The sequence below is a fragment of the Vanessa atalanta genome, chromosome 29, assembly GCF_905147765.1.
Source record: "Vanessa atalanta chromosome 29, ilVanAtal1.2, whole genome shotgun sequence".
NCBI classification, from domain to species: domain Eukaryota; kingdom Metazoa; phylum Arthropoda; class Insecta; order Lepidoptera; family Nymphalidae; genus Vanessa; species Vanessa atalanta.
In genome coordinates, this window is record NC_061899.1 from 4,124,148 (window position 1) to 4,140,588 (window position 16,441).

General features: G+C 33.4%; 2 protein-coding genes across 2 annotated transcripts; one reads left to right on the forward strand and one right to left on the reverse strand.

Moving 5' to 3' along the window:
* Positions 1-118: 118 nt before the first annotated feature.
* On the reverse strand, positions 119-9,998 carry LOC125075014 (NADH-ubiquinone oxidoreductase 49 kDa subunit). Its single transcript, XM_047686555.1, has 10 exons — positions 9,889-9,998; positions 9,543-9,658; positions 8,547-8,656; positions 7,190-7,391; positions 6,528-6,715; positions 5,893-6,056; positions 5,103-5,222; positions 4,723-4,852; positions 3,346-3,491; positions 119-1,115 (listed from the first exon to the last, which is right to left on the reverse strand). The coding sequence occupies exons 1-10, from the start codon at positions 9,981-9,983 to the stop codon at positions 986-988; spliced, it is 1,401 nt and encodes a 466-aa protein (XP_047542511.1). The 5' UTR covers positions 9,984-9,998; the 3' UTR covers positions 119-985.
* Positions 9,999-11,504: 1,506 nt separating this feature from the next.
* Positions 11,505-16,441, forward strand: LOC125075011 (protein SGT1 homolog). Its single transcript, XM_047686551.1, has 6 exons — positions 11,505-11,640; positions 12,787-12,903; positions 13,160-13,361; positions 14,372-14,457; positions 14,968-15,072; positions 16,199-16,441. The coding sequence occupies exons 1-6, from the start codon at positions 11,620-11,622 to the stop codon at positions 16,304-16,306; spliced, it is 639 nt and encodes a 212-aa protein (XP_047542507.1). The 5' UTR covers positions 11,505-11,619; the 3' UTR covers positions 16,307-16,441.

The following is a 16,441-nucleotide window of genomic DNA, read 5'->3' on the forward strand; positions in this document are numbered from 1 at the left end:
TTATTTATAAGCATTTTAACACAACATATTAAATACCCACAAATTGAAGTTAACAGCCTAGTGCTAGCAATCAAGGAAAAAATAAAAATAATTTAAAATTAAAACTGATTCCAATTCGATATACAAATAATTTATTTGTTTTACTTATAATGTACATTTTATTTCATCTACAATATATTTAAAAAGCTTATCTCCGTACTCGTTTTAAAACCGCCGCTGCGTGAATGGGTTACTGACAACAACGTAAGAGATAATATAATTAAAAACGATAACGTTATGTTAACATTGAATAAATGTTATGATTTTACGTTGAACGAAAATTTTACTGAAAAAAATACTAAATCAATATACATAAAACTTATACACAATATATACGTTGAGTTTTGGAGATAGTTTATAATACTATTATATAAAATGTTGCCCTAGCAGCTTCACAAGCTTTAAATTTTATATTTTTGTTCTAAATAAATAAAACAATATATTTTAAAGGCGCAGTTACATTGTTATGTTATCTGTGGACACGTGTTGAGTCTGACAGCCGACAGGAACGAGTCCACACAGCGGACGAACGTTAAATGCATTTTAATAAAACCTATTTCATAATCTTCAAAATGTCATTTATAACTTACAGACAAAACACCGAAGCTTTTAGAAACTCAATTAACATTTTCATCTTAAATTTTCCTATAGTCCATTCCACGATGCGAACTCCTAGGTGACAAAATACTTGCATATTATGGCCGTTACGTGCGGCTGGAGACACGCGAAGCCGGCACGTGACACAGGAAATTATTTAGTCAATGAAGGTCACGAGCGTTAGCCAATGAGCGCACATGTGCAAATTTTTTTTAGCTCGTTTCGTGGAATTAACTTTACTGAGATCTGCGAGGCTGCTAGCAAATGCAATGGTTTTATTATAATTTATCAAAAGTCATCCATCTTTTAAACTGTGAACAAGATACGGAGACAAGATATGATCCGGTGTCTATCGGTCGATCTCGCCGAACACCACGTCCAGGGTGCCGATGATGGCGACGATGTCCGCCAACATGGAATTCTTCCCGACCTTTTCCAACGCTGCGAGGTGAGCGAAGCCTGGCGCCTTTATCTTGCATCTGAAAATTATTTATTTATTTATTTATTTATTTATTTATTAAGGCAAACACAACAGGTTACAATCACATAGAGAATATTTCTTAAGCATTAATAGTGTCGAACAGATTATAACCCTAAGGGTGCATGCACAACATGACGGGATTGCCAATTATTACAGTTAACAAATTCCAATACAGGGGATAACTATGTATTAGTACTAAACAATAACAACAGTAGGAATATCAAGAACATAATAAAATTAAATTACATGGACTAAACAAAAAAAGACAAAAATAAAATATTAAAATTGATATTCAATGAAGTTACACGAATTAAATTTACAAGAAGAAAATAAATAAATGGTATAATAAACAATTTTGGTTTGAATTTACGAAAAAGACAAAAAAATATAATCGTTAATAACTACAATTTTTTAAGTTTACAAATTGCATTTTTAAAATAGACATTTTTTACAATTTTTACAAAGGACGCTTGGTTTATATTAAAAATATCAATTTCATGATTATTATTATTAGTTATTTCGTTATAAAGGCGGCACATTCTGATAACTGGATTATAAAAAGAGGTATTGTTTTTAAAAACTTGTAAAGAAAATGTTTTTGGCTTGCGGCAGTTGTACCTCGTATTAATATTTATGCTCGCGAGCAAAGCAGAAGAATCTAAATTTGAATGTATGATTTTGTGAAGTGTAATCAAGTCCTGCTGCTGTCGACGAGTACTTAATGGGGTCATTTTGAATTTTATTAGACGATCTTTGTAGCTTTTGATTTGTCTATGGAGATTGTTTCGATAAGTTAATACTTTTAGAAACTTTCGTTGTATTTTTTCAATTCTATCTGAATGCACATAGTAAGAAGGAGACCAAACCACGGCACAGTACTCCAGGATGCTCCGAACTAAGGTGTTATACAATGAAATAATAGCATTAGATTCTTTGAAGGATTTTGTTGTACGTATTATGAAACCCAAATTTTTATAAGCTTTGGTTGTAATATTATTATAATGATCGCGAAAAGTTAATTGGTCATCAAAAAGTATTCCAAGATCTTTAGCTACTGATTGTCGAGCAATTGCCTGGCCCTGCAGTTTGTACTCAAAAGATATTTTATGACGTTTTTTTGTAAAAGATATAACAAAGCATTTTTTAATATTTAAGTTCATTTTATTTACTTGACACCATTTGGACAGAGTAGTAAGGTCATTTTGTAGATTTACACAGTCAAGATAATTAGTAATGACGTTAAATATTTTTAAATCGTCCGCATATAGTAAAGAGGGTGAAGTTAACTCATTAATGAGATCATTTATAAATACGTTAAAGAAAAGGGGCCCCAAATGTGAACCTTGGGGCACACCTGATTTAATAATAACCGGTGACGATAATAGACCTTTTAGTCGTACTAATTGATTTCTATTTAATAGATACGATTTTACCCATCTAAACAAGCAACCATGAATACCATACAGTTTTAATTTTTCCAGCAAAATTTTGTGATTAACTTTATCGAAAGCCTTGCTAAAATCTGTGTAAATTGAATCTACTTGATCTTTTTTCGCAAAAGCATTACATAAGAAATTTTTATATTCTAATAGATTGGTGTTAGTAGATTTGCCCTTAATAAAGCCATGCTGGTTTTGGAATAAGGAAGGACTAATGTGACGGTACAAATACTTGTAAACCGAAGCTTCAAATACTTTAGCCATACCTGATAGAATGCTTATTGGTCTATAATTTGCACAGTCTGATTTATCGCCAGATTTATGGATTGGGGCTAAATGTGCCGTTTTCCAAACTGAAGGAAATTTACCGGAATAAAGAGATTTGTTTGTTTTGTATTGTATTAATTATAAAATGAAATAAAATTCTCATTTTTCTTTCTGGTATTCTAGGCATTTATGAATGATAAGTTTTTATAATAGGTAAGGTACTAAGAAAAGAGCAATCTGATGGTACGTGTTCATCACTGCCCATAGATATTATCTCTGTAAAAATATCAAATGTGACCATTGCGCCCAAGGTGGGGGACCTTGGAGACAAAGATGGTATGTTTTTTTGTGCCCATAAATGCACTGGATCACTCTAAAAGTCACTGGGAACACCAGCTTTACTGAATTAAAAAAAAAAACTGACGCACTATTGAGTTTCTAATTAATAAAAAAAGGTTTCAATAATAATGATGAACTATTTCAAATGGTAGTTAATATTGTGTATTGTAGGGTATTTATTACCGGTAAGGTTTGGAGCTGCCGTCGGAAACGAGGTAGACGCCGAATTCTCCCTTAGGAGCCTCCACGGCTGTGTAGGTGGTTCCGGGGGGCACGGCGTAACCCTGAGTGAACAGCTTGAAGTGGTGGATCAGCGCCTCCATCGATGTCTGCAAGCATTAGTAACGGTTAATTTAGAATTATGATGCTGTAAGCGTCCAGGATCGGTATTTTACAATTCGGATCATGCTGCCATTTTAGAATTTCTAGCAAAAAGTTTTCGCTACTGGTATAGGACGTTATTTTACTTTGTACATCTTAATAAACAAACGATAATAATTTAGGAAAACCAAAAAGAATCTATTGCGCAGACATTTTTTATTAGTTGTCGCCCGCGGCTTCGGTCGTCAGCTGTTAGGTTTAAAAAGTCTAAGTTCATCCTTGGAGTTCAAGCTTGCTTCATCATCAAATTCGGTTCAGCGATTTATCCGTGAAAGAACAACAGACAGAGTTACTTTCGCAAATATATTATTTATTAGTATATCATACATAAATGTTTTTGAAGAACATTCTATTAACAAAAGAGATGTTTCCAAAATTTTTGAATTACGTTATCTACTTGGATACGTATTTTTTTTTATCTAAAATCACACTTGTCTTTCTTCCTCACGTCTCATTCACTTCGAACATTTTATTTCCGTTATTATTTCATCTTTATTCCATTTTCGACTAGAATAGGCTATATGTTGATTATGTCAACCGTATATCATTACAATATTATTTTAAAGTGTTACGATCATATAGAAGTATGTCGTCGCTCACGCTTTCAAAATGCATATACAGTATTTAGGACATCAACTAAAATTTACGTTTATTGTACTCCGTGTTATCATTAATCAAGTATAGAAACAGTATGGAATGAGTACATAAGAGGAAGTTTGAAAGTGGCACCGGTAACCGAGAAGCTATCTGGAAACCGGCTGTCTTGGTATGGGCATGTTATGCGGAGGAATGAGGACCATGTTGTGAGAAAGGTTTTGAGTATGGATGTGGATGGATATAGAGGTAGGGGACGACCCAAGAAACGATGGATGGATTGTGTGAAAGACGATATGGTTAGAAAGAATGTTACTTGTGAGATGACGTCTGACAGAGAAGTATGGAAGAAGAAGACATGCTGCGCCGACCCCAAGTAAAATTGGGATAAGGGCAGGAGGATGATGATGAGAAACAGTATGGGGCCAATATGATAACACTGTGGTACACCTGAATGATATGTTGAAGCCTTTTCTCAAGTATTACTTTATTCATAGCAACAAACCACCATAATTTTTTTAAGTGGTCACCACCGCCCACAGCGGCGGATTGGCGAATCATGATCGATGGAGCCACATGACTGACCTTCATTTCATCTCGGGACGGCGGCGTCAGCTTGGCGTCGTCCGTCTTCACCTCCCCGGCCGGCATCTGGTTGAGGCACTGCTCGATGATACGGAGACTCTGACGCATCTCTTCCACACGGATTAAGTATCTGTACGTATAAATAAATTATTTTTATTTTGTTACATAGCAAAGGTCCATAAAATATATTTTGTATCTAATTTGTTTATGTATAGTAGTGACTTATTTAAAAATATGATGTAAATAAAAAAAAAAGTTATGATAGATAGTTTAGGAAAAAAGCTATAAGAAATTCAGAGATTGACGATAACTGAGATAAAAGGTACCAATGTAACTCAAATGAAGGCTACCTAAAAATGTAAGTGAGTAAAATAGGTCACCTGTCGTAGCAGTCGCCGTGAGTACCGATGGGCACCTCGAAGTCGACCAAGTGGTAGGCGTCGTAGGGCTGACTCTTGCGCAGGTCCCATTTGATGCCCGACCCGCGGAGCATCACGCCGCTGTAACCAACGGACATCACAATCTTAGAAACCTTTAGAAGTGTTACCTTTTGGTTGTATATATTAATTTAATATTATAATCGACCAGCAAAATCTTTGGCAGGAGACAGACCAGCAGGTTGGTGGTAGGGCTTTGTGCAAGCCCGTCTGGGTAGGTACCACCCACTCATCAGATATTCTACCGCCAAATAACAGTACTCTGTATTGTTGTGTTCCGGCTAGAAGGGTGAGTGAGCCAGTGTAATCACAGGCACAAGGGACATAACATCTTAGTTCCCGAGGTTGGTGGCGCATAGGTGATGTAAGCCTTTGTCTATGGGCGGTGGTGACCACTTACCATCAGGTGGCCCATATGCTCGTCCGCCAACCAATGCCATAAAAAAAAAAAAAAGCAATTGGGCTACCTCTACCTGAGGTAGTAGTGAAAGTCACCAATGTCACTGTAGAAATATTTGCTACTCATGACACACACACACAGTTATCTCCTGTGCCTGTAATAACACTGACTGACTTACTTGAAACCGGAACTCAACAATAGAAAGTATTGGCATTTGAGTTTTGACTAATTCATAAGCAGTATTAACTATTAATTAAATCTTGTAAAAATTAAATTTTATTTTAATCGTCTATACTATGAGCTGATAAATAGCATCTAGGTGGTAGTGATCACCTGAACCCGTAGTTGAGCGCGTCCTGCGCGGTGACCACGCCCACGTCCTTGGTGCGCTGCACCCAGATGCGGTTGCTGGTCAGCACGTCCTCCACCTCGTCGAGTCGCTCGGCGAACTTGCTTGCGAACTCATAGATGTCGTCCATCAGACCCATCGGCATATCCTGAGGTTTGGAGAGGGTATCACATCGGTATTAACTTTAAGAGAATGGCTAGGTGACACCAGTTTGTCCATCACAACATTGTTATGTGCTGTATTCTTATTTATTTATGTTAATTAATAAAACATTCTAAAATTGTATAAGGGAATGTATACTATTTTAGCTGTCCTATGTGTACTATTTTAACTGTTTGATAAGTATAAATTTGTATTAATAATTTGATATTGTATAAATAATTATTTGGTGTAATAAAAAAAAAAAACTAAAATAATGCATAAAATTAAATAAATTGTATTCTATCCACTTTAAAAAGTAATAAAATATTGTTAGCCAACAATACAGTATCACAAATAACTAACATAGAAAGTAGATCATTTACATATACGAAAAATAGAAGGGAACCTAAAATCAATCCTTGTAGAACACCCATTTTTAGTACATATCTAGAGAATTTATTTTCTAGTATAAACTTACCAGAGAAACACCTCCGGGGCGAATATAGGCTGCGTGCATTCTCGCACCGCTGACCCTCTCGTAGAACTCCATCATTTTCTCACGCTCCTCGAACAGCCAGAAAAATGGGGTCAAAGCTCCGACGTCCAATGCGTGAGTGCCCACCGCCATTATGTGATTGAGGATACGGGTGATTTCAGCGAACAAGGCTGAAAGAAATTTTAAATTAATTATATACCAGAAATTAATTATATACATAATTATATTGAGACAGAGACAACATATTCTTAATAAAATAAAATGCTTTCTTAAAGACATTTTCGTCATTATAAAATTAGTTAAGCAATTTATATATATATATATATATAATTGTTTATTAAAGATGTTTATAATTTAAAATTTAAACTTATTTATTATACTTAGTAACAAGGCTTTGTGGAACCCCATCTGTGTAGGAACCAACGACTCATCAAACATTCTACCGCCAAGCAGCAACCCTTAGTATTTTTGTTTTCTAGTTTGGTAATTACACTGAATTACAAGCAACATAACATCTTAATTCCCATGGCACGTAGTGAATGCAAAGATTATTTTATATATGTTACAATGCTGAAGTCCATCTGCAGTGGTGACATCTCAATATGTGTAAATATAAAAAGAACTAACTGCAAAAATACACTTACTTCTAATATACTTGGCTCTTAATGGTATGTCAATATTCAGTAGCTTCTCAATCGCTAAACTGTAGCACTGTTCGTTGCACATCATAGATACATAATCAAGACGGTCGAAGTACGGCAAAGCTTGGGTGTATGTCTTGTATTCGATCAACTTTTCAGTGCCACGGTGGAGGAGACCAATGTGCGGATCAGCACTGCGTACCGTCTGAACAACAAAATACATTAATGATAAACTGGAAGATAAATAAATTTAGATCAAAAATCTTTCATCATAAGATTTATTACACAATATAAAATAAATAAAACAACAATACTAAATTTGTCATGGAAATTATCCATTCAGGAAATACATTTGGATATAATTGTATTTTATTTGAGGAAGAGTATTAATATTACGCTTCTGGTCCATTTTCTTGGGGTACTCAGCTTTTTGTTCATATAAATTTGTTTGCGGTTGGGCAAATAGGCTACCTAATGGTTAGTGCTCCCCATCACCCATAGACATTGTATGGTGCTGTAAGAAATATTAAGCATTTCTTACATCGCCATTGCACCACCAACCTTAGGGACTAGTTGGTAACAAGTGGAAGTCCAGCTCTGTGTTAATATGATATTCAATTGAATCCTGCAATATAGCTGATTCAAAAGTAATGAGCCTGTGAATGCAGGAAGAATATATTATAGCACTAGCTGAACCTGCGCCTTTACCCGCTCGATATTTGTAAAACACAAATTTACAATCCCCGTTTTACAGCTTTAGGAGGTGGAGTTTTGTAAAATCCGTTTTTAGAAGATGTCTATAAGAAACCTACATAATAAATTTCAATTTTGTAGGTGATATAGTGTCTGAGATTTATTAATTAATAAGTGAATGGTATTTCCCTTTTATATATACAGATTTATTACCTTTACCTCTCCTGCATTTGGAATATAATATATGTTATGATACTGGTCTTGCAGATATGTTGGTACAGCATATTGTGTGGCAAGCCAACATATTTCCGTTCTTGTTGCATTACTGTTCCAGTACCATGAGATAGCTATCCAACTCAATGTTTATCGCATTCAAACAATATAACATAATCCAAGTATTTGCATGTGTATGGATTAATAAATGTGTATGTATCTTAGAAAGTGTGTTAAAGTTTTTTGGATTAATATATTCAGTATTCATGAAATATACCACTTTTATTGATATGTGTTTATTTCGAAGAAAGTGTGTGCGTGTTATTTATGTATTTTTAAATTGCAACTTTAGAATAGTTTTTTGAAAGTTAGACGAAATAAATAAATTTTGTTCATAGCCAATTGTAAGCATATATATAAATTTTATGAATCCAATTATAATTTCGATATTCACCTCACCGTCAAGCTCCATTACAAGTCGGAGCACACCGTGAGCAGCGGGATGCTGAGGTCCAAAGTTGAGTATCATGTTACGGACCTGCTTCTCTGACGGTGTCACAATGCCTGGGAAATGTTACTTTGGGAATAAATAGAAGTTTATACCAGTATGAAAGCGTCTTTCTAGGTCAAGAAGGTTGTTGGTTTATTGATAAATGAGAAATATAAGCGAGAAGCTTCCAAATATGAGCTTTTGCTGCATCTTGCCTGCCAACTCAGACAAACACCCTCAAGGCAAAGGGCAATACCAGTTGTTGAAATTGCACTATTATATTTAGTATTGAGATATAATTAACAACATAAAAGAAAAGTATACCACAGTCTCGGGCATCATAAGACACATTCAATTTGAAAATTACATAATAAATTGCAATCTAATGATCTCCTCAGGTATTGTGCAAAATTGGGTAGATTAGATTTGATATCAAGTGTACAGAAACATAAAATGTTTAATTATAGTTAAAGTTGAGTACTTCTTTTTTTCATTATTGATTTGTTATTATTCTAGGTGATATTTTGATGCCACGATTTTGAACTATAGCTATTTTGTTGTAACAGTTTTAGCTATTTAAATAATAAAAACATTAGTAGACTATAAAATTAGTTCTATAGAAGCTTTTTTTGTATAGTCTATTAGAAAATGTAGACTATCATATTTGAACTAATATGACTTAACACTTAAAAACACATATACAAGGCGGTTTTTACAGGTTTAAGGTGGATAAAACAGGTCAAGGGTACAATAAAAAATAAAATTATTTAATTTTTTAAGTTTGTGACAAAAAAAAATTACAATGAAATCTAATTAACGATGACACATTTTTCAATGCATAACATTTTCTGAATGAGCTTCATATCTTTTAATTAAAAACTAATTACGTATCGAAATTCAAATACTTAGAATAATACCTGGTTACTGATATAAAGAATATTTGGAAATAAATAAACTTACTGTTATAAGGTGGGTGTTTCATGAGGGCAGTGATTCCTTCAGGGTACATGACAGCCCCTTCGAATTGCTTTACGAAATCTTGGTCGGGCATCCATCTGTGAGCTTTTCGCTGAGAGCTGAAAAATCAGAACGTCACAGAAGTAGAGTAGATACTCAAGTATAGAAAAAAAGTTTTCTCCTGAAATTAAATTATTGGTATAGGAATAGAAGCTGTTAGTATAGAAAATAAAAAAAGATATAAATATTATGTATAACCTTAAATGTTACATAATTTTTAAATGACATTATACCGAATTAATAACAATACATTATTTTAATGAACATTTTTTATGATATCTACACTCACTTCACATTATTAACTACCGGTATATTCCCTAATAAGGCTCTTGAATTGCCTAAATTTGCACTTTTTCGCAGCAAAACATTTACCAACGAAGACATTTTCGAAGGGACTGCGTTCCGTTACAGATAAAAATGTTAATCGAATACTTCATCAATGTCATTTACAATTGTAAAGTTGTACGATATTACATTTAAGCTGTGTAAATACCTTTTTAAGGTATTTAAACAAAAAATTAAGCAAATCATCAAGTTTATAACGATTTGCACTATGGGGCGATGATAATGAGATATTTAAATGAAAAAAAAATCATATCATTGAATTATCGTAAAACGTAAATCGCGTAACTTTTGACAGGTAGGAAGTACCTCCTCTTTAAGGGATAAAAGTGTCGGACCATACCTTTTTACAACCTGTAGTTGTGCAAGTTCTAACTTAAAATATTATATAAAAAACTTTTAAATCGGCTATGTATTAGGATTACCATTATCTGACCAATGTGTGCAAATACTTTCAACTGGTGATTTTAAAAATAATACTCCCATTTCTGAGTTCTATGCCATCATAATTTGAAGATTTATTTCTTTCGTAAGCGGAGTTCCTGTTCAAATTCATCACCATTTGCGTTGTGATGAATAAATTAATAATGTATACAGTTTGAAATATATTGTTTAAACAGAATTTAATTACGGTTTTATTCAAATTTAATTAAGGTCAATCTCAATATTATACATTGAAGAAGAGCCTAAACACTCAGGACTCACAGTTACTAAAAATTCGAAACACATCCTTATTAATTATTCAAAACTTATTTATCTAACAAAAACATTTTATTTACGTTCAACAAATCCTTTCCATTATACTTCTATAATTGAAACCATCACTTTCATAGTTTATAGTTATGCGCAGCCTGTCTTAAACAGGTAGTCTAGTCTAGATTGTCTGGATAAGTGCATAGGTACTATACACTCATCGTTAATATTTTACCACCAAGTAGGGTGGAAAGGGGAGTAAGCCAGTGTAACTACAGACTCAAGAGACATAACATCTCAGTTCCCAGAGTTAGTGGCGCATTTGTTATCTATATAAAAAAGTAATATCAAATTTCATACGGCAACGGCAATAATTGTAAAAAAAATGTAGTTCTAGTAAACTAAACTAAATAGTAAAATAAGCCTTGGGTTATATATATATTTATAAATCCCTTGAGGATGTTAAAAAAAGTTGACTTTTTTTAAAAATTTTTAGCGCTATTTTGTAAGATTTTGTTACTTATCTATAATTTATCTAAATTTAAAACAGTCGTTTAATGTAAGTGCATATTAGGTACTCTAGAAGTTTAGTCTAGAAAAGTCTCGGACTTGCCGATTTTCAGATTGTTACCCTTCTCGTGATTTTACCCTTAAGTTGGGAATAATATTTTTTGATTCCAGCTTTAAATACTATGAAGTAAGTAATATTTAAGCTTAAAATGTTTTTTAATACAAATGGAAAATTTTAATTTATATCTTTAATATGATGCTTTAAATAATTTTGTAGTATCAAATGTTCTTAATGATAATACCGCTTTTCTAAGTTGGCAATTTATCTAAATTTCTCTTGTTGTCACAGTGTCATACTGATAGTTGATACTTGTCATTAGTAGTAAAAATTAAAAATAAACAGCGGCTGCATAAGTTATTTTTTCTTCCAAGTAGATAGCTGTAGACCTAAATCAATAAGAATAAAGAATAAATCATGAGCGAAACGTCGGCGGAGGTTAGTAAAGTTATTTTACTTGCATACTTCGCACGTTTAAAACGAAAGCTTTGTGTAATTTTAACCATAAAATTCTAACTGAAATCCAATAGCAGAAATTAAAAATGCACTGTTCTTCATTTGTTATTAAATTGTTATCACTATACCATTTGTTCATATAATACAATAATATATACATACAAAACCTTTTTTAACATTTCACAAAACTTTTTTTGTTCTTAAAAAAAAAATAGATACGAGCGTTTTAGGTCGATTGAATTGAACCATTTCTTGTCTATAATAAAATTGCTTCAATATAATTTTTAAAGTATGTATATTTATTTTAATGTACATGTTTTGTTTTTGTAAACACATTTGTAGATATTTAAAGTATACTTCAATATTGTGTGGAATTCTCAGCTATAATCCATTTACCAGAATCACTTAAACGCAAAATTGTTAAAACACTGTACATATACCAATTGTATTTATTTAGGCTAACTTCTAGCACTTGGTTTTCAATCCTGGATTGTTTTGATTTTTTTTAAATGGTGTTTCTTAGTTGTTAGTTTCTCCACAGTGCCCTTATCTTATTTATAATTTGATTGATGTTATTTTAATATGCCTGTATGGTTGTCCTTGTGTATTAAAACTCTGCTACAAGACATTTTTCGTCATCTCTCTTCTGTGTATTGCTAATACATCAAAAATAAAGAAATACAACTTTATTTTATAAAATCCGAGAGAGATTGTTTCGCATTACTTCTTTAGGAAGAGAAAACACCATAACAAAAGTACTTAAAACTATACCACAATTGTAATAGAGATATTGACAATTAAATGTTAAGAAATTCAATTGTTCAGTATAATTTTGTTAGTTTACACGTTCAGTTTACTAACATCAACGATGAAAACATTAAACACTTTAATTTTACTGAAATTTGAACCTACGGTTAGTCAGAAATCGTTTCGGCTTTTCTATATTTAATTAATACTATAAGTAAGTCATTGGTTGTGACTTTGCTCGTGTGTGACGGCTTGGTCATCTGGTATTAGGAATAAAAAAGTATGTTTGGCTGTGAAAAAGCAACGGACATATAAACAGTTACTATTGCTTTTACAAAATTAGTATGTACATACTAATGTTTCTTTTTTTTCCTGTTACAGCCAGTGAAACCTAAAATAAAACATGACTGGTACCAAACAGACTCCCTCGTGGTTGTGACGATACTACTTAAGAATGCGTCCAGTGACAAAGTGAAAGTGCACTATGGGGATCGAAGTGTAAGAACTGTTTGTAATTTAAGTCATCCTTATTATCGTCTGTATTGCAATGCTGGTTTCCATGTCCATATGTGGCAGATTTTTATACAATCATTAATTTCCTTCAATGCATGATACAAACAACATAGTCCTTAACTGCCAAGTATGGAACTAATTAATATACACATAAATTACACGCTGAAGCGCACTCGGACTTAAGCCTGTGATTTTTGTTTAAGACTGATGTACGATACTCAGAAAAAATATATCTTTACAGCTTTCGGTCTCAAGTGTAATACCGGATTCAGATTCAGAATACAGTCTAGAATTAGAACTAGCACATGAAATAGTTCCATCGATGTGTGTACATGTCGTTTCACCTTCCAAGATAGAGGTGAAATTAAAGAAGAAGGAGGGATTGAGGTGGAATCTTTTGGAAGGTCAAGGTCAAGAGGAGAAGATCAAGGCCATACCGCAGGGTGAGTGCAATTATAAAAAGTTTTTTATGCTTAGCAAATTATTTTACATCAGTAACCGAACACATGAGTTCCAAATAACAACCTGCTCCTATAAGTCATTCCTTGAAATAAAATTCAAATGTTGAGTGTTATAAAAGTTCAGCTTGATTATCATTTTTATAATTTCCTTTTTATATTAATGTCTTTCTGAAAAAGGTTTGTTTAATTTTTTGTAAATTATTGATCTATTCACACACAAAGACGCGTCCCTCAATTGTTTGTTGTTGGCGTGCATTAGTAGTAAGTCACGCTGGTGATTACAAAAAGCCTTAATGTGCATGAGACTACTGAGAGTACAGACAGCAAAAAAAAAAAAATTTATACTTATTTTTATAATGTTTTTGTTAATAATTCAAAATTAATTAATAAAACTTGGATAACCAGACGATAGTACCACAGACCTACCAGGTATTCTACTGCCAAAATGCAATAAAAGTAATAATATATTGTTGTGTGTCGGCTTGGAGGATGAGTGAGCCAGTGTAACTACTGGTACATATGATTTAACACCTTAAATACCAAGATTGGTGAGGCATTGGTGATGTGAGGAATGTTTACGGGGAAAAAGTCTATGGGTGGTAAAATATATACATGTATTCAATTCAATTCTCAGTTCATTGATTCGATTGAGTGGTATGGTTGAGATGGCAAAGTTTATTAAATTTTTATGAGAAGTATAGTAGTAGTAATTTCCTAGTTAATCCTTAACCTAGAACAACACAAACATTAGGAGATAATAAAAACATATATTAAAAATAATTGTTATTATTCTATACATGTATATGTATATATATATCTTGAACAAAATCTGTTTGATATGTTATATTCTCTTGTGTGGAATTAGTTTAAAGCATCATACTGTACATATGTGAAGTTAAATGAAAATTTGTACAATAAAAATTGGAATGCCTCATTTTGAACTTGTTTATATAGCATTTGAACTAAAGTTTAACATTTTTTTTTCTTTATAGCCGTCTTAGACGCGTCCGGACCAAAGAAGCCGCCGCAAATCTTCAAAAAGGATTGGGATAAAATTGAGAAAGATATTAAGAAAATGGTACGTTTTTATAACTAATATTATTAGTTTTATATATTAAAGCCGAGATGGCCCAGTGGCTAGAACGCGTGCATCTTAACCGATGATTTCGGGTTCAAACCCAGGCAGGCACCACTGAAATTTCATGTACTTAATTTGTGTTTATAATTCATCTCGTGCTCGGCGGTGAAGGAAAACATCGTGAGGAAACCTGCATGTGTCTAATTTCAACGAAATTCTGCCACATGTGTATTCCGCCAACCCGCATTGGAGCAGCGTGGTGGAATATGCTCCAAACCTTCTCCTCAAAGGGAGAGGAGGCCTTTATCCCAGCAGTGGGACATTACCGGGCTGCTAATGCTAAAAAAAAAACAAATATTAAAAGTTTTCTTTGTTAATCTACCTTTATTAATAAATTAGGAGACTTTTTTTTTATATATCTGAGTAATATCTTAGGCTTGTATCAAACACTTGCTCAATAAGTTCTCGCTGGATTTTTATTAAGTGTTTCTTTTGTAATTTTTTCTTCAGGAAGAAGAGGAAAAGCCAGAAGGGGATGCAGCGCTAAACGCCCTCTTTCAGAAGATATACGGGGAAGGTTCCGACGAAGTGAGGCGTGCTATGAACAAGAGTTTCGTAAGTATCTTGGTTTATACATTAATCTTCGCAGTGTATGTTATAAATTTTATATTATATATTAATTTTCTTGGTGGTAGGGCTTTGTGCAAGCCCGTCTGGGTAGGTACCACCCACTCATCAGATATTTCACCGCCAAACAGCAGTAATCAGTATTGTTGTGTTCCGGTTTGAAGGTTGAGACAGTGTAACTACAGGCACAAGGGACGTAACATCTTAGTTCCCAAGGTTGGTAGCTCATTGGTGATGTAAATAATGGTTAATATTTCTTACAGCGCCTTTGTCTATGGGTGATGGTGACCACTCACCATCAGCTGGCCCATTTGCTCGTTCGCATACCGATATAATAAAAAAAAAAATAGTCGTGATCAATCGGTTGGATGGGTGTAGAAGTTGATGTGCTGTTCCATCAAACAGTGAAAAAAACCATGTCCATCATGGAAAGTATATCTGTGTGTCAATTTTCATGTGTCACGTATATATATATAACTAATTTTACATTCAAAACTTCGCGATACTCGAACGAGAACGAATCCATAATGAATATATCGTAGACAATTCAAGATATCGACCAATGATATCGCGTCGATTCAAGGTCAAATTGGTTATTTTTTATCTCTCCTGTCATTGTAATAGGTTGTATGTTAGTTTATATATTTTATTTTACCTAATTTATCTTTCAAAATGTTCTTTATCCAAGTAGACTCATAAAAACACTTTTGAATCGTCATGTTGTCATGGCATTTTATTGGTAATATCACGATTGTTCGAGATAAGTGAGCGTATATTCAAACGATTTTATATGAACGATCCACAAATTTAGTTAGTTTTTAATTAAACAAATCAATTACATAGATATATTCACAATAGTCACCAATATCGATTCGTTAATAAATCATTTACAAAAACACGCATAAATCACTGAATCAATTACAAAAAAATAAAGCGCGGGAAATCTTGAATGTCACTGTCGATCAAAGATGGCCGCCGCGCTACCATCGACGCGACGCTTCACTAGAGCGCCGTTCAACTCCCATTGACACTCTTTTCCAACCAGTATGAATAAACAAGATGGCGGATCATGCGCTGTCAAATATATAATAAAACTCCGACATGGTCTTTCCAGGTGGAGTCTGGCGGGACGGTGCTGAGTACGAATTGGAATCAAGTGGCGACCGAGAAGGTAGAAGTTAAACCGCCAGACGGACTCGAGTTCAAGAAGTGGGACAACTAGACGGACAAATAATTATAATATTTATTATATAATAAAATATAATGATACAACTAAACTTATATATAGATGTATTATGAACTCATTACAAATAGCATTTGTACAATTTTGTTAAAAAGAAATGTTTGTGTTAAAGCA